General features: G+C 62.9%; 2 protein-coding genes across 4 annotated transcripts; both read left to right on the plus strand.

Annotated features, from left to right (window-relative positions):
- The first annotated feature begins 433 nt into the window (after positions 1-433).
- PPP6R1 (protein phosphatase 6 regulatory subunit 1) lies at positions 434-13,169 on the plus strand. Of its 3 annotated transcripts, none has more exons than XM_042967999.1 (24): positions 435-733; positions 976-1,208; positions 1,481-1,667; positions 1,775-1,912; positions 2,007-2,072; positions 3,346-3,458; positions 3,544-3,657; positions 4,030-4,192; positions 4,277-4,429; positions 4,552-4,686; positions 5,026-5,090; positions 5,182-5,297; positions 5,384-5,469; positions 5,627-5,716; positions 5,802-5,899; positions 7,888-7,945; positions 8,041-8,222; positions 10,847-10,971; positions 11,068-11,215; positions 11,314-11,384; positions 11,487-11,568; positions 11,943-12,053; positions 12,135-12,213; positions 12,317-13,169. In XM_042967999.1, the coding sequence occupies exons 1-23, from the start codon at positions 608-610 to the stop codon at positions 12,208-12,210; spliced, it is 2,736 nt and encodes a 911-aa protein (XP_042823933.1). In that variant the 5' UTR covers positions 435-607; the 3' UTR covers positions 12,211-12,213; positions 12,317-13,169. The 3 variants fall into 3 exon arrangements, with proteins under 3 accessions (XP_042823935.1, XP_042823933.1, XP_042823934.1); XM_042968000.1 differs by having other exon boundaries at positions 12,135-12,206; XM_042968001.1 differs by lacking the exon at positions 12,135-12,213 and having other exon boundaries at positions 434-733.
- An 82-nt stretch (positions 13,170-13,251) lies between these two features.
- TMEM86B (transmembrane protein 86B) lies at positions 13,252-16,272 on the plus strand. Its single transcript, XM_007080648.3, has 3 exons — positions 13,252-14,402; positions 14,656-14,902; positions 15,448-16,272. Exons 1-3 carry the CDS (start codon positions 14,352-14,354, stop codon positions 15,828-15,830), a joined length of 681 nt encoding a protein of 226 aa, XP_007080710.1. The 5' UTR covers positions 13,252-14,351; the 3' UTR covers positions 15,831-16,272.
- Positions 16,273-16,741: the final 469 nt, after the last annotated feature.

A 16,741-nucleotide genomic window follows, 5' to 3' on the forward strand; every position in this document is an offset into this window, starting at 1 on the left:
TGCCTGTCTTGCAGTGGGGTGGCGACGTGTCCTCAGAGGGGGGCCACGGGTGCTCTGCGTGGGGGACTAGTGGCCTGGGAGCTTGGTGGCAAGTGCAGGGCAGGCCTAGCAGGAGGTCTGGACTGGGAGCCGTAGGCCTTTGTAGAGGCCTGGTTGAGTCCACGTGCATAGTGGGCTCAGACCCCCAGGCACCCAGGGAGTGCTCCCAGTGAAGTGCTCCTGGTGGTGCCTAACTACCTGTGCTGGGGTGGGTCGGGGGTGGGACGCAGCCTTGTCCTCCTCCCCACTGAGTCAGTTACCCTGTCCTGGTTCCTTTGGGCCCCAGTCAGCGGCTCTTCTGGGAGGGCCCCCTCCCCCGCTTTTCCTCTTCCTTGTCCCGGGCCCTGGGGGGGGGGGGTGGGGTTGGGTGTGTTTGTGTGTGTGTATGTAGAATCCAGGCAACAGCCACAGCCTGGAGACATCTCAGACTTCCCTCTGCCGCCGCCCCACGCCCTGCACGTGGCATGGTGATTTGCTGGGCTGGCCAGCAGCCCCATGCTGGCGACCATGGGGCATTTGAATTTGTTCAAATACAGATTGAAGCGAGTCTGATGCCAGAGGCTCCAGGATGAGCACTGCTCCCACCCGTACTCTCAGGGTCCCTGCCCAGATTTGGGACCGTGGACACAGGCCCTGGACGGGGACAGGATCGCAGGGGCTCTGCACAGCCTCAGGGCTCTTCTTTGCAGGCCACGTGTGTGCACCCCCAGCCCCTCTCCTCCCCCCCCCCCCCACCTCCGCCCCCAGACTTCACCCGCGACTGGGGGCGGAGGGCTGGTCAGGGCCATTGGCCTCAGGTGTGCACTACCCTCGGGACTAGAGGGTGCCCCTGTCAGGCTGCCATGGTCATCCAGCAATAGGTGGCTGAGGTGGAGGGAGTGGGGCGTGGCGGGGCAGAGCCGGCAGAGGCGGGTGTGTGACAGGCCCCGCCCCCAGGGCGCCATGTTTTGGAAGTTTGACCTGCACACGAGCTCACACCTCGACGCGCTGCTGGAGCGGGAGGACCTAAGCCTGCCCGAGCTACTGGATGAAGAGGACGTGCTGCAGGAGTGCAAGGTCGTCAACCGCAAGCTGCTGGACTTCTTGCTGCAGCCGCCGCACCTGCAGGCCATGGTGGCCTGGGTCACCCAGGAGCCGCCCGCCAGCGGGGAGGAGCGGCTACGCTACAAGTGAGCCCCACCCCGTCCGTCCCGGCCCCTGCCCTACTTGGGCCCCGTGCAGGCGGGGGGCCGGGAAGCAGGGGTGAAGGCGGATGTCAGAGGTCACCTGGGGGTGGGCCTGGGAGAAGGGCGGTGGGGGTCGGGTCCAAGCTCAGGTTGACTGTAGCCTTGGGGGCAGTGGGGAGCCACGAGTGGGTTCTGACAGGAGGGCATGGGAAGGCAAGGATGGCCCCGCCAGCTTCCCTGACATTTGCCACCCTTTTTGGACGTGAACCCCCCAGGTACCCGAGCGTGGCCTGCGAGATCCTGACCTCAGACGTGCCCCAGATCAACGACGCGCTGGGTGCCGACGAGTCCCTCCTGAACCGGCTCTACGGCTTCCTGCAGAGCAGCGGCAGCCTCAACCCACTGCTCGCCAGCTTCTTCAGCAAGGTCATGGGCATCCTTATCAACCGCAAGACAGACCAGGTACCGCCGCACCAGGGCCAGGGCGGCGGGCAGGCGGGCAGGTGCGCGGGCCCTGCTGGGTCGGGCCGAGTGACGAGCCTGACGAGCGCTGCCCCTCTGGCCCCCAGCTCGTGTCCTTCCTGCGGAAGAAGGACGACTTCGTGGACCTACTGCTGCAGCACATCGGCACCTCGGCCATCATGGACCTCCTGCTGCGTCTCCTCACCTGCGTGGAGCGGCCGCAGCTGAGGCAGGACGTGGTCAACGTGAGCGTGGGGGCGGGGCCTGCTGGGAGGGGGTGGGGCCTGCCGGAGGTGGGCGGGGCCGGTGAGCCGAGCGCCCCTCCTTCTCACCCCCCAGTGGCTCAATGAGGAGAAGATTGTGCAGCGGCTCATTGATCAGATCCACCCGTCAAAGGATGACAATGTGAGTGTCCCCTACTCGCCTGCTGTTCGTACCTGTGGCCCGGCCTCTTCCCTCAGATCTGCTCTTCACACCGGCTTTGCCCCCTCCTCCCTTCCTAAGAGGTGAACTGGTGAAGAAGGGAAGCTTTAGAACCTGGTGTGTGCATGCCCTTGAGGCTCTCGCTGAGAGTAAGAGGGGCCGGACCCACACGGACGGGGTCTGGTGAACCAGGACCTTGCCCAGCATCTGATGGGTCGCAGCCTGGCGAGGGGCCTCGGGCTCTAGGCCCCCTCGCTGCCAGCCTCCCCCCCCCCCCGCCCCCTCCCCTGCTGACTGTGACCTGGCAGATAGACCCTACTTGTGCTTCAGAGAATCCGTACAGAGGTTCCGCATCCTCACTGCAGCTCACGGGGCCTCGCCATATCTTCCGGAGCTGCTGGCTTACAGAGCCGAGGCCCACGGGCTTGGGGAGTTAGCCCTGGACATCTAGCCAGTATCCGTCCCTGTAGGGTGAGGGCTGTGCAGGCCTTGTGGCACAGGAGCTCTGAAGAGTGAGCGGCCCATGGCCCGGGTGGGTCTGGGGTCTGCACAGGTGGGCCCTGGCAGCTGCTCAGTAGGTTACACTCAAGAGTTGTGTTCATGTTTCTCTCTTGGCTTTTCTTTGTAACAGCTTTGTTGAGATACAGGTTACGTGCCATGTGGATCACCTATTTAGAACACAATTCAGTGGTTTCTAGCGTGTTTACAAAATTGTGTGATTATTGCCACATTGTTTTAGAATACTTTTTCATTACCCCAGAAAGGAAATGCTGTGCCCATTAGCTGTCACTCCATTGCCTTGCGGTCCTCCAGCCCCCAGCAGCCACCAGTCTGCTTTCTGTCTCTGGGTTTGCTTTTCCTGGACTCACTGTACGAATGGAATCACGAAATACATGGTTTTCATGACTGGCCTCTTTGCTCACCTGTGTTGTGGCATGTCAGTGCTCCTTCCCTTCCTGAGGCTGAGGAATGTTCTGGCATGCAGACACATCACCGGTATTTATCCACTCACCAATGCTGGACATCTATCTGGTCGTTCCCTCCTTTGGCTATAGCAGATGGGGTGTCACCTTCTCCAGGAAGCTTTCCTGGGTTTCCCGTTTCTTCGTCGTCTGTCCTCTCCCAGCATTTGGTGTCTTCGTTTTTTTCCCTCGGCATTTGTTTCCCCATGTCTGTGTTCCTACAGGCCAGCTGGTCAGCTCACGAGGGCCCAGCAGCTGGGCTGGTGTCCTCAGCTCTCTGTTTGCCTCCCCAGCAACATTCCAATGCATCCCAGTCCCTGTGCGACATCATCCGCCTGAGCCGGGAGCAGATGATCCAGGTCCAGGACAGCCCAGAGCCTGATCAGCTGTTGGCCACCCTGGAGAAGTGGGTTTGCGGGGCAGTTCCCGGGCCCAGGGAGGGAAACTGTCCAGAGCCCTGCACCCTGACCCCGCCCTGTCCCCTGCCCCAGGCAGGAGACGATCGAGCAGCTCCTAAGCAACATGCTGGAGGGAGAGCAGAGCCAGTCTGTCATCGTGAGTGGGATCCAGGTGCTGCTGACCCTGCTGGAGCCCAGAAGGCCAAGGTGAGGGGGGCCAGCCCCCCAGGTGGCTGAGCCATCCCTCAGAGCCCTGCCTTCGCATCTAGAGGCGAAAGTCATGGGGACATGGCCTCTACAAGGGCTGGCCCCTTCTTGGTGGTCACTTAGGGTCCCGGGCAGAGAGTCCTCTGCTCATATCTGAGGCCAAATAAACCGCCTGTGGCTTGGAGGTAGCTGTCTGAATCCAGGGCCCTTCAGGTGGTTGCCTGAGACAGTGGGGCCTGTCCTGCACAGTCCCTGAGCACCCGCCCCTGGTCCTTGCCCTACCCTTCCCAGGGAAGCAGTTTTTCACTCCCAGAAGTGCCACACGTGTGCATATCCATGCACACAGGTCCTCTGTCCTGTCCCCTACCACAGGTCTGAGTCTGTGACCGTGAACAACTTCTTTAGCAGTGTGGATGGGCAGCTGGAGCTCCTGGCCCAGGCGACCCTGGACAGCACCACGTCCAGTGTAGGTGCCCTGCACGCCCTGCGCCCACGCCTTGGCCGTTTCCACCAGCTCCTGCTTGAGCCCCCCGAGGTGGGCTGGGATGCCGGGGAGGGAGGGTGGCAGGGAGGGTGGCCCCACATCCCGGGCAGCGCTAAGCCACCCCTCTGCCTGTAGCTGGAGCCGCTGCGTACTACGTGGGGCAGCCTGGCCCCACCACTGGGCAACACCCGGCTGCACGTGGTCAAGCTGCTGGCCAGTGCCCTGAGCGCCAACGATGCAGCCCTGACCCAGGAGCTCCTGGCACTGGATGTGCCCAACACCATGCTGGTGCGGAGGGTAGGGGGGTGGGGGGCCGAGGGGGTCAGGACTGGGCGGGGGCCCCTGGGCAGGGCTAGGGGCACAGGGGCAGGTGGGGGGCCTCGGCGCCAGCCTGTGCTTCCCCCACCCAGGACCTCTTCTTCCACTACGTGTTCAACAACTTCCTGCATGCCCAAGTGGAGTCGTGTGTGAGTGCCATGCTGAGCGCTGGGCCTCCTTCCGACAGTGGCCTCGAGACACCTGCTCCAAACCCTGTCGTGAAACATGTGAGCTGGGCTCCCAGGTCCCCTTCTGTCCCCTCCTGTCCCCTCAGGTGGGCTCTGCCCCAGGTCTGCCTGCTGGGCGCCTGTGCATGCTGGGGGTGGGGCTCGGCCTTGTCTTAGGTCTGTCTTCGAGAAATGGGGGGTGATGTGCAGGTAGGTGCAGGATGTGGTGCCCTCAGGGCAGCGGGTGTCCTGGGAGACAGAGGGATGGCCTCCCTGGATCTAGCCCAGGGCCTCAGGGAGGAGCTGTCCAGCAGCACCTCCATGGGGGTGGGGCTGGAGGGACGCAGGGGAGGAGGGGCGGAGTCCGGCCCCGCCCCCACACCCACCCTGCTGTCCCAGCTGCTGCAGCAGTGCCGCCTGGTAGAGCGCATCCTGACCTCCTGGGAGGAGAACGACCTCGTGCAGTGAGCATCCCCCGGGCCCCCTGCCCCCAGGGGAGGGCGGGGCAGGGGCAGGTGTGGCCAGTGTCCAGCTTCGGCCTCTGATCTTGTCCAGGTCTGCAGGGGGCCCTCGCAAGGGCTACATGGGCCACTTGACGAGACTGGCCAACGCCCTGGTGCAGAACGCGGAGAAGGGGCCCAACGCTGAGCAGCTGGGGCAGCTGCTGAAGGGTGAGGGCCTGGGCACACCCCAGCTCTGGAGGGCAGGGGAGGACGCCGTGGGGCCCCTCACGACCTGTCCCCTTCCCTCGGAGCAGACCTGCCCAGTGAGCAGCAGGAGCAGTGGGAGGCCTTCGTGTCCGGACCCCTGGCAGAAACTAACAGGAAGAACACAGTGGACCTGGTGAGGCTGATTCTCCCCTCCATCGGGGTTCTCCCCTGCGCACACCCCTCCGGTGCTCGCCCCTACTCGCCCGTACCTCCCCCGCCCTGGTCCTCACCCCTATCCGCCCACACCCTGCCCACCTTGGTCCTCACTCCTGCCTGCCCACCCGTCCCAGGTGAGCACCCACCACCTGCACTCCTCCAGCGACGATGAGGACGACCGGCTCAAGGAGTTCAGCTTCCCGGAGGAGGCGGTGCTGCAGCAGGTGGGCTGCGGGGCGGGGAAGGGGGCTACCCTGCTCCTCCGGGCCCCACCCAGCCCCTGACCACCGCCCCGCCCCTCCTCCGCAGGCCTTCATGGACTTCCAGATGCAGCGCATGACCTCTGCCTTCATCGACCACTTTGGCTTCAACGACGAGGAGTTTGGGGAGCAGGAAGAGAGTGTGAAGTAAGTGTGCCCTCCCTGACGGGGTGGGGGCACGGGGCCGTGGGTCGGAAAGTGAGCGCTCGCCTGCCCTGTGGCTCCTCCTGCCATCTTTCCCATCTTCCCTGGTGTGGGTGGGGACAGGCCTTGTGCCGAGCTGGGCCTGAGCTGGGCCGTGTGGAGCTCCTGGGATGGGTCCTCGAAGCCGGAGTGGCCCCCACATCCCCTCGCCTGCACAGGCCCCAGGCTGACGGGAGAAATTTTTTCAGTGACTAGTTGTGCTTCTTTGTGATTGTGGTGTAATAATATTTTAACTTGGTGTTGCCGTCACCAACTTTCTTCTTTATTTTCCGAGCTTTCCAGCACAGGTATTTGTTGCTTTTATAGTCAAGAGAAGAAAATTTGGATTTTCTAACGTCACGTAAATTGCATGAGCAATCTAGTGGCAGCAGTTGGATGGTAGCAGAGGACCAGTGGCTGAGTGTCACTTGTGGGGGCTGGGGGGCCACGATGTCCCTGGGTCGGGGGCAGCTGAGCTGAGGTCCCTGTCTGCGTTGGCTTCATCGCTAGCAGTGTGTTGGGTGCTTCTTGGGTGGTGTCCTATCATGTGCCCACCATCCTCCTCTGCTTAGGGCTCAGGAGCCCCGTTAGAGCTGGGGAGACTGAGGTGCGTGTTGGCCAGTGTGGGAGCAGGATCACTGCTGCGTGATGGGCACTGGCTGGCGACTGGGCTGCCTCACCTATGTGGACGTGAGCTCTGTGTCCGCTGCTACCCTGCCCAGCTCAGAGCCTGGTACATGGATGGCCTGGCGGTTCTGGCTGTGTTTCCGAGCCCTGGACCCTAGAGAAGACCCTGCCCTGGTGGAGGACAGTGTGGGGACTACCAGCTGTCCTCTTGATGGAAACTGTTGCCTCCACCGTCACATCATTTCCAGTGGGGCTACAGACTCTTTTAAAAAACCTTGGAAGCCGTGAAGTGTTGTAGAATGGAAGGTAGATGAATATTTTTAGGATGTTGGAGCTGAAGACGTTGCCTGGCAGGGCTCAGGCTGCCAGAGTGGACTGCTCAGCCGGGACCAGCTCTGCGTGTCTGGGTGGAGAGGTCGCGAGGACACTGCGTGGGCATGTCTGCTCGGTGTCGGGAGCTGGGACAGCGCTCCAATCACTGACCTCCATTTGTCCACAGATCTTCGTGGCAGTGTTTCCTGGGGGGAGGGGGGCACGTGGTAACGTGGGAAGTATCCGTAACGCGGGGGACGGACAGATGTCCGACGCCGCCAGAGAAGTGAGTGAAGGACACGGGGCGGAGACTGGCGGGGGGAGACTAAGTGACGCTCCCGGCAGCACTTTGTGTCGGCATCGAAAGCGCGTGCGCTCGCTTCCCTGGAGCTGGAAGTGTTTCGTGGGGCTTTCAGAAAGGGAGTTGAGCAGAGGGAGCTGGGTGTCGGCCCGGTGAGAGGGGTGAGAGGCCGAGAGGCGTGAGAGGCGGGCGGGATGGGGCGAGTCCCAGCCCCAGACTCGCCCCGCTCCAGCTGGGGCTGGACGTGCGGGCCGTGTGTGCTGTGGCCCGGCGCTGGGAACCTCCGGCTCTCACTCGTCGGAGACAGGAGGGATGACGACAGCCCCCACTTGTGGCCCGTGGCCACGGTCTCACTCGGTTTTGTTTCTTTGGTCTCTGCTTAAATTGCACGCGGCCTGCTCCAGCTACCAGAGGCCCAGGGCAGCACGGGGACAGAATAGGGAACAGACAGAGTAGGTGCCGTTCGTCAGAGTCGGCACACGGTTGCGTCTCCATTTCTGACCGTGCCGCGTTGGGCCCAGTCACCGTGGGCACTAGCCTGTCTCCCCGGGGAAGCGTGTGCCTGCGTAAGGAGCTCACCTCGACGGTAATCTTTACGCCTCGACGGGCGTCCCTGTGTGAGGGCTGAGACAGGAGACGGAGGCGTTCTGTGCTCCACCTCGAGATGCCCTGACGCGGCCACTGCCTCACTGCTGTGGCACTTCCCTCCTAGCGCGCCATTCGACAAGACCGCCAACATCACCTTCTCCCTCAACGCCGACGACGAGAACGTGAGTACCCCCCGTCCCTGGCCTTGCGGGGGTGGGGGTGGGGGGGTCCTGCAGACAGTGCCGCCCACCCCAGCCTCCCGCCCTGCACCCCGCAGCCCAATGCCAGCCTGCTGGAGATCTGCTACAAGGACCGAATCCAGCAGTTTGATGACGAGGAGGACGAGGACGAGGACGAGGAGGAGGGCCAGGGCTCCGGGGAATCTGATGAGGAGGATGGTGCCTGGCAGGGCCGCCAGCTGGCCAGGGGAGCCCGTCCGGGCCAGCCCCCGGGTGTGCGGTGAGTCTTCTCCGCCTCCTGCAGCCGGGAGCCCGGCGCGCGGGGCGGTCGGGGCCCCGAGATGTGGTTTTCGCCCGCTAGTGTGGATGAGAGGCGTGAGAACGTGGTGTGTGTATTAGGTGGGGCACTTCGGTTTTGAATGCCAGAAACCCAGCTAAGCTGAGGTCGGCTACAGAGGGCATAGGGCAGTGGCTCGTGTGTCGCCGGAGAGAGGTGGGTCCTTGAGGAATGGCCTGGTGCAGGCGAATCTGTCTCTCCGCTCTGTTCTCCCCGTGTTCGCTCTCGTTCGGGCGTCCCCACGGAGCCACCGACGTGGCATTGGTGTGCCTTCGCTCCAGTACAGGAGAGGCGGTGATGGTGTCTCCCGTGCAGGCTGTGACCAGCTCTCTGCACGCCCCAGATTCGTGCCTGGTGAACAGGTGCTCAGGGCCTTTGTCCCTGTGGTTTCTGGCTTGAGGATTACACTGTGTAGTTTTAACTTTTTCGTGCACAGCCGCACAGACACCCCTTTGCCAGCACCCGGGTGAGGGAGTGGAGCCATCCCCTTGCCACTGTGCCCCCTGAAGGTGGCGCTGTCCTGACTTCCTGCCCGGTAGATTTTGCCTCCTCCTCCTGCTTGTGAGGTCTTCACACACACACACATCCCCCCTCCCCACCATGGCTGTGGTTGTGTTTCACTTCCCATCTGCTGGGCGTGCTGTTGTGTTACTGGCCCGGCTGGTGTGTACTTGTGCGTGTCCTTGAACACCCCAGTCATGACTCACCCCACGTTCTCTTCCAAGAGTCTCACAGTTAGGCTTTTGATCCCGTGGTGAGCTGTGTGTGCACGGTGTGAAGTGGGGGTCCAGCTTCCTCTTCTCTCTGTGTCAATGTCTTCCCAGCACCTCTTGTCGCAGAGACTGCCCTGTCGCCACTGAATGGACCCGGTGCCCTTGTCACACATCATTTGACTGTATGTGTGGGTTTATTATTGGCCTCTTTGGTCCATTGGTCCTTATGCCAAGACCTCCTTGTCTTTAATTTTTTTTGTTTTCATTAAAAGAATTTTTTTTAATGCTTGTTTATTTTTGAGAGAGAGAGTCAGAGTGTGAGGAGGGGAGGGGCAGAGAGAGAGGGAGACACAGAATCCCAAGCAGGCTCCAGGCTCTGAGGTGTCAGCACAGAGCCGGATGCAGGGCTTGAACCTACGAACCGTGAGATCATGACCTGAGCTGAAGTTGGACGCTTAACTGACTGAGCCACCCAGGCACCACCCCCTAATCTCTTTTGTTATTTTACTGAGAGAAAGAGAGAACATAGGAGCAGAGGAGAGGGATAGAGAGGGACAGAGAATCTTAAGCAGGCTTTATGCTCATCTCAGAGCCTGATGTGGGGCTCAGTCCCATGATGGTGAGATCATGTGACCTGAGCTGAAATCAAGAGTCAGACCCTCAACTGACTGAGCCACCCACGCGCCCCATCCCTGTTTTGATTACTGTCCTGTTGTATTTTTGAAACCAAGAAGCGTGAGGACTGCAAGTTTGTGGTTGTATTTCAAGACTGTGTGGCCTATTCAGGGTCCCTTGGGATTCGGTGTGAATTTTAGCATCAGCTTGTTAATTTCAACAACTGAAGCCAGCCAGGGTTGAGAGGGCCCATCTGGAACCTGTAGGTCAGCTCAGGTCGTGCCCTGCGAGCCCCATCCCATCCTCCAGTCCGTGAACACGGAACGTCTTTTTTCTGTTTGGGTCTTTTGTAGGGTATAAGTTTCATGCTTCCGGTGTTAAATTTATCCCTACATATGTTACATAAGTGGAATTTTGAGATTGTCACAAGTGTACAGAAATAGAGTGGATTTTTGCACGTTGACGTTGTGTTCTGCGGCACTCGCTCTGACAGTCTTAGCGGATTCCTTGGGGTCGTCTGAACACAGTCACGTCATCTGCAGTTAGAGCTTTACTCCTCCTCTTCTGATCCGGATGCCTCTTAATTCGTTGTTTTGCCTCCTTGGCCTCCAGTATGGTCCTGAGCAGAAGTGGAGAGCAGCCCCGGTCTTGCTCCTGGCCTTGGGGAGCATCTGGGCTTCCTCCACCTTGTGTGATGGCCCTTGTGGGTTTAGGAGATGCGCTGCCGCCCCCACCCCACCCCCACCCCCACCCCCACCCCCCCCCCGCCGACTCTGGAAGCTCCCTTCTGCTCTCTCTTTGCTGAATGTCTGCGTTTACTCTCAGCTGTGTGCAGATGGGTCCCTTTCCAGTCGGTAACCATTCACACCATGGTGCATTCGGCATCTTAGGAGCCATGTCATTTCTTAACCATTCCCCAGTTGGCGACACATAGGCCAGTCGGGCTGTCCCCCCGGGCTGGGGTCGTGTGTCAGTCGATACTTAGAGCACAGTTTTGGAGCAGCCGCCCCGAGTGTGTGGTTGGAGGGAGAGTGTCAGGTCAGGGGTGGGGGCGGGGAGGCTGTTCGCGTTAAGGATGGGCTTTGGCATCTGTTCACCCCATGGGCCCCGGAAGGCCCTGACCTGCCTGTGCTGTGGCTTCCCTGCCGCCCCCACTCGTCCATCCCTTCTGTCGTCCCCGGGTAGTGAGGACACCTGGCTATGTCTCAGCATAGCCGCTGACCGGTGGTTTCCGGGCAGGAGTGGAGGCAGCACAGACAGCGAGGATGAGGACGATGAGGAGGACGAGGATGACGGTGACAGCCGAGCAGCCGGTGGGAGGACCAGGCCCCCCTGTCACCCCGGCCCTGGCCCCCAGCCTCCAGGTGGGTGAACACAACACACAGGGTGGGGCATGCCGGGGCGCACGTGGGGTGTCCGCCTGCCGTGCTCACCCCTCCCTCCTCCCTCCCCCTGCCCAGGCCCCAGCTGGCCAGCCACCTTTGACCCAGTGCCTACAGACACCCCGACCGGCTCCCGAGACTCTGGGGAGAAGGAGCCGAGCTCTGGTCTCCTTGCCCCACAGGGGCCCCTCGGCGCTCCCCGGGACCTCTCCGCCCTGCAGCTCAGGTAAGGCCGCAGCGGCTACCCAGTCCCTGGGCCCCTGGGCTGGAGCGCTGACTCCAGCTGGCCCTTGAGCTGCTCCCCCCACCTTGCCCTCCCCCCAGGTCTCAGGACCCCGCGTCCCCCTCAGCACCTCAGGAAGCCACAGACGGCAGCACAGTAGCGGAGCCCTCGGGTGAGCGTCGCCTGCCCAGCCCCGCCGCCCACCCCATTGTCCCCTGGCCTTGCTCATGCCCGGCCTCGCTGAGCTCGGGTCTCCTGGCCTCTCTCCGCACAGCCCCCTGCCAGGCCTTGGTCAGCTTCGGGGACCTCCAGGCCACCCTCAGAGGGACACGCTCCACTCCCAGCTCCTTGAACAGGTGAGCGGCTCGGGAGACAGGTGGAGCCTGGCCCCTAGGTTGGTCCTGCCCTGGAGTTGCTCCGAATGGCCCTCAGAGGACCCCCCAGGTCTGCACTGCTGCCTCGGGGCCTTGTGGCGACTGAGGGTCCGCTGCTGTGCCTGCGCCCACGTGTGGATGCCACAGAGGACCCTGGAGCCCAGGGCCGCAGGGCTGGGAAGGCTCCCAGAAGCGGGCAGGCGGTGTGCAGAGCTATCTGGATCTCCTCCTGCCTGGTGGCTCCCAGGGGTCTCTGATGGGAGGGTCCACCCTGGGCTGTGCACCTCTTAGGGGTGGGAGGGTCCACAGGGTATTGGTGATGGGAGCCCCACTGACGGTCCGCCCTCTACACACAGTGCAACCAGAGACCCTGCTACCTCCGTCCCAGCCCCCGCGGCCTGCCAGCACCCCCAGACCACAGAGGGGGAGAAGAGCCCAGAGCCCTCAGGGCTCCCCCAAAGCCAGAGGTGAGTGTGGTGCGGCCTCCCAGGGCAGCCGGGGTCACGTGGGGGAGGCACTGACCTTCCTACATCTGTCTCCTCTGACAGTGCCCAGGCCCTTACACCACCTCCGATGTCCAGCGGCTCTGCCCCGGGAGGGCCAGCATCCCTGGGCTCCCAGTGAGTGGTGAGGGCTGGCTGGGGAGCAGCTGGGCTGGGGCTGGGCAGGCGGGGGGCTGCAGGGGTGGGGGCAGCGGGCTGCTCACCTGGGTCTCCCTCTTGGTTCCCAGGTAACTGCCTGGTCCTGGTGGTGGCGGCTGAATTCTCCGTACTCCACGTGGACCCGGCCCAAGTGGGGGCAGGGCGGGTCCCACGATGGCCCTGTTGCCCCATCACCCCCTCCCCCCCCATCTGCCCCCACGTTCTCTCCTCTGGACTCCCAGGAGCCTGGTGCCAGGGAGACAGGCCCCTACCCACCCCCATTTGCACTGAGAAAAGAAATTATGGAGTTTTGTCTCCTAGAATAAAGATACAGAGTCGAGTAGAGAGAAAGGAGAGAGAGAGAGAGAGAGACCTATATTATATATTATATAGAGAGAGTGGGTGGGTGGAGAGCCAGGAGGAGGCCAGGCGGGCGGGACAGCGGGTTGGACCTTCATCCCATCCCGAGGACATTGCCCCCCCCCCACCACCACGCCCCCAGCCTCCGGTGCAGATGCCCACACCCACACTCGGCTCAGGTCCGCCTCGGGGGAGGGCCCGAGTGGGGGCCGTGCCTTTGCCCAGACCCTTGCCCTGGACCCTGCACTTTGACCCGGGCTGGGGGCTAGAGGACCCCTGCCTGGCCCTGCTGCCTCTGTAGGAGCTGGCGGTCCCCATCCGAGGGGGTCTCTTCGGGGACATTCCTGTGGGGCCCTGATGCACTCACTCAGACTTCCGCACCTCCCATGGACCCCGGGGCGGGGGGTCGGCAGGGGTCTGGCTGGGGTCCCCTTCCCATGCCCGAGGGTCTGGGGTCCAGCCCAGCTGCCAAGTGACCTTGTCCCAGCTCCCCCTCCCCAGGCTGGCGTGAGTGTGCGTGTGTTCGTGCCCAGCTTCTATTTCATATTGCAAATATAAATAAATAAATACAGTTTAAGATTCCCACTGAGACCTTGAGTTCTGGGACTCGGGGAGGGGCAGCCCGAGCTGTCCTTGCACTGTGGCCTCGTGACCCCAGGTGTGGCCCGCAGAGCGCAGTTAGGCTCCTGGACCTCCTTGCTCTGCAGAGGGTGGGGTCACTCGGGCTCAGCGCAGGAGGAATGCCTGGGGCAGAGGGGCAGACCCCTGCCCAGCCCTGTCTGGGACCCGGTCCCCACAAGGTCCCCTGACCTGGGGTTTCTGTGTGTCCCGGCTCCTGGCTCCACACACAGGTGGCAGGTCTATCCCTGGCCTTGGCAGCGGTGGGCGGGGGAGCGACACGGCTGGGTGACCTTGCAGAAGCCCCTGAGCCTCAGCTCCTGCAGTGGAGCAGAGGGCGTCCGAGGTGGCCAGCCAACCAAGATAGGTGGGCACCTAGTAGTTCATGCCTTCTGAACTAGAAGTGAGGGACAGGCCAGGTGCACTTGCTGATGTGCACAGGAGCCTTTGTTCCGATGACTTCCAAAGCCGCAGACCAGCTCAGCAGTGATGACCTTGCCCAACCCGACACTGGCGTTCGCTCCTTGAGGAGGGTGCAAGGAGGCTGGCGTGGGGGCCGTCCAGGGCACGGGGAGGGCTTCGGGGTCCTGAGCGGGAGCCGAGGACCGCGTGTGGCAGGGAGGCCAGAGTACAGGGGGGACCCCCAGGCAGTCTTTTGGGGGACACTGGGTGGGCAGGTGCAGAGGGAGTTTCCATCCAAGGTGGTCCTGCCTCCCGAGACGGGGTGATGGGGCTCCGCTCCCCTGCTGAGGCGCAGGGAGTCCTGGGCATAGGGGAAGGTGTTGGAATCCTGCCCTGTGCTTCCTGACTGGTTGGGCATGGGGAGGATGTGAGGGGCACTTAACGGCCACACTCGGGCCGGGGGTGGGGAGGAGGCAGGTAGGGGGGTGCGCAGAAGGCAGATCTAGCAGGTGAGGACAGGGTGCTGTGGGGGAGGAGGGACCCCTGGGTCCTGACCGGCACCTTATCGGCGGTGCCAGGTGGGGCCATCCCCAGGGCGGGGGAAGCATCTCCCTGAGCCCTGTTATCAGTCCCAGAGTCCACAGGACGCTCCTCGGGTTAACGTGTAACCACACGCTGTCCCCTCCACCCCCAAAGCCGCCTGTGCCCACATACGCACCAGTCTGGGGGGGGTCATAGGCCGACATGGACGCCTGGGAAGAGGGTCTGTCCCAAAAGCCTTGCTTCTCAGTCCAAGTGAGAGATGGCGGGTGTGGGAGGGGGTCTGGCCTGGGCACCAGGGGACCTGAGCAGCGTGGAGGAGCTGGGGGGTCCTGGCCCTCTCGGGGAGGCTGGGATCTGTGAGGTGGGACGTCCCGGTCCCTGAGCAGCCCCCACAACAGTGGCTGGGTTCGGGGTGGGGAGGGGAAGGGGGGAGGGGCAGAGTGGAAAGCCCCCACACCCGAGCCCTAGCCCGGGTTGGGCTCAGTGACTCCCTTGTCCCCCAAAGCAGCTGCACCTGTGCAGGGGGCTGAGCCCGTTCCTCCTCACCTGTGCCATCTACTTCCTCCTCTGGATCCCTGAAGACCAGCCGTCCTGGATCAGCGCCCTTGTCAAGTGCCTGCCCGTCCTGTGCCTGGTGGTGTTCCTGCGGGCGGCGCGCTCGGACCGGGGCTACAGGGCGCTCCTGCAGGGGGCCCTCCTGTGCTCTGCCGTGGGGGACGCCTGCCTCATCTGGCCTGAGGCCTTCCTCTATGGTGAGCCCACGAGCACAGGCCCCTGCCCTCGCGGAGCTCTCGTTCCCCTGAGGGGGCCGGGCAGCGTTCCCTGAGGAGGTGTGCGTGGTGTGGAGGGAAACAAAGGGGCTGCACGTGTTGCAGCCTTAGCTGGTCCAGGACGGCCTCACCAAGAAGGTAACGTCTTGAAGAGGGCGCAGGAGCCATCTGAGGAAGGATGGGCCAGAGGGACCAGCAAGTGCAAAGGCCCTGGGGTGGGAAGCCGCTGGCGAGTCAAAACGGGTGGGTGGGCAGGCGGGGCCGAGTGGGGAGCAGAGCAAGGTGGGGAGTCAGCGGACAGTTCTAAGTGGAGTGAGGATGGAATGCAGCGTGTTTTAAGGTCACTCTGGTGCTCGGGGAGAAGGGAGACCTGCACCGGGGAGGCGGGTACCGTAACCCCAGCAGACGGGTGCTGGGGCCAGGGTGCATGCTGGCACCTGGGGCGGGCCTTCCCTCGGGCTCTGCACTTCGAGGTGGCCACGTGGGGAAGCGGGCCCACCAGGCACCACCCCCCCTGTCTCCTCCAGGCGTGACGGCCTTCACCGTGGCTCACCTGCTCTACCTCTGGGCCCTCGGCCTCACTCCCCTGCGGCCGGGCCTCCTGCTGCCCATCGTCCCGGCCTTCCTCCTGTACAACGGCCTCGTGCTGCTGCACCTCCCCCCTGGCATGGTCCCCATGTTGGTGACCTACTCCCTGGTCCTGGCATCCATGCTGTGGCGCGGCCTGGCCAGGGGCGGGAGCGCCCGCTGGGGGGCCCTGCTCTTCACACTCTCGGATTCGGTGCTGGCCTGGGACGCCTTCGTGCAGTCCCTGCCCCACGCCCGCCTGGTGGTCATGACCACCTACTACGCCGCCCAGCTCCTCATTGCCCTGTCCGCCTTCCAGAGCCCCAGGCTCAAGTCCCGCTGACCACGGCTCGCACCAGCAGGTATCGGCCCCCTCCCCTCCCGCGAGGCCCTGGGCCTCCAGACTGACTGGCCTGGCCAGAGAAACCCCTGGGGGACAGCAGCCAGGCTCCTGGACTCCCGTCTGCAGGGGCCGGTCCACCCAGAGACACTTGAGAATCCCCCGTACCACCAAGTTCCTGCCGCCTTCCCTCTGGCCTGATTCTGGATGCCAGACCCCTCAACCACACCCGCGTTGGGGCGACCCGCCTGCCTGCCACCTGCCTCCCACGTCCACCTGCCCCCTTCCCTCTGGCCCTAGTTTGCGTCCAGAAGTAAAGTGCCCGCTGGGATGGAGCCATCTCTAGTATTTGGGGAGGGGCCCCGGGGGAGGGCTGCCCACAATGACAACAAACGGTCCTTTCTCTTTTTCTTTCGTTAACAAACATACCACATTATTCAGTGACATTAAATACATTCACAGTGTTGTGCACTGAATCTTTCTTTTTAATTATCATTCTTGGGGTAAAAACTCTCACCGTGAGGTGGAGCCCGCGTGACACATTTTTAGGTGTCCGATGTAGTAACGCTAACCTCACGCGGGCCCGGTGCCTGGGCTTATGAGACGTGGAATCCCCCCAGTGCGCCAGGGTCAAAGTGCGTCCGCCCCTCGGGGAGTTCCAGACCCAGGTGACACCTGGGGGGGGGGGGCCTCACAAGGTCAAAGAAGGAGACCCCAGGGAGTGACCTCCAACGCCAGCACTCCCTCAGTGGGGTTGAGCAGGCCCCTTCGGTCAGGGTTTGGGGTGAATACCGAGAGGAGTCACGATCACGTGTGCCGAGCACCACGAAGTTGCCCGTGCTCGGAAAACACGCCTGCATGTGTGACATCAATGAAGGGTGTGCTCTCCGTTGCGCATTGAGGGACTCTTACAG

This window comes from Panthera tigris, chromosome E2 (genome assembly GCF_018350195.1).
Source record: "Panthera tigris isolate Pti1 chromosome E2, P.tigris_Pti1_mat1.1, whole genome shotgun sequence".
NCBI lineage: Eukaryota > Metazoa > Chordata > Mammalia > Carnivora > Felidae > Panthera > Panthera tigris.

Excerpts from the sequence above, each read along its gene's own strand:
- TMEM86B (XM_007080648.3), top strand. The coding sequence starts at position 14,352 with ATGGACGCCTGGGAAGAGGGTCTGTCCCAAAAGCCTTGCTTCTCAGTC. Across the intron at positions 14,403-14,655 it reads AGCCTTGCTTCTCAGTCCAA|CAGCTGCACCTGTGCAGGGG; the intron begins GTGAGAGATGGC and ends TGTCCCCCAAAG. Across the intron at positions 14,903-15,447 it reads GCCTGAGGCCTTCCTCTATG|GCGTGACGGCCTTCACCGTG; the intron begins GTGAGCCCACGA and ends TGTCTCCTCCAG.
- PPP6R1 (XM_042967999.1), top strand. The coding sequence starts at position 608 with ATGAGCACTGCTCCCACCCGTACTCTCAGGGTCCCTGCCCAGATTTGG. Across the intron at positions 734-975 it reads GGCTCTTCTTTGCAGGCCAC|GGCGCCATGTTTTGGAAGTT; the intron begins GTGTGTGCACCC and ends CCCCGCCCCCAG. Across the intron at positions 1,913-2,006 it reads TGAGGCAGGACGTGGTCAAC|TGGCTCAATGAGGAGAAGAT; the intron begins GTGAGCGTGGGG and ends CTCACCCCCCAG.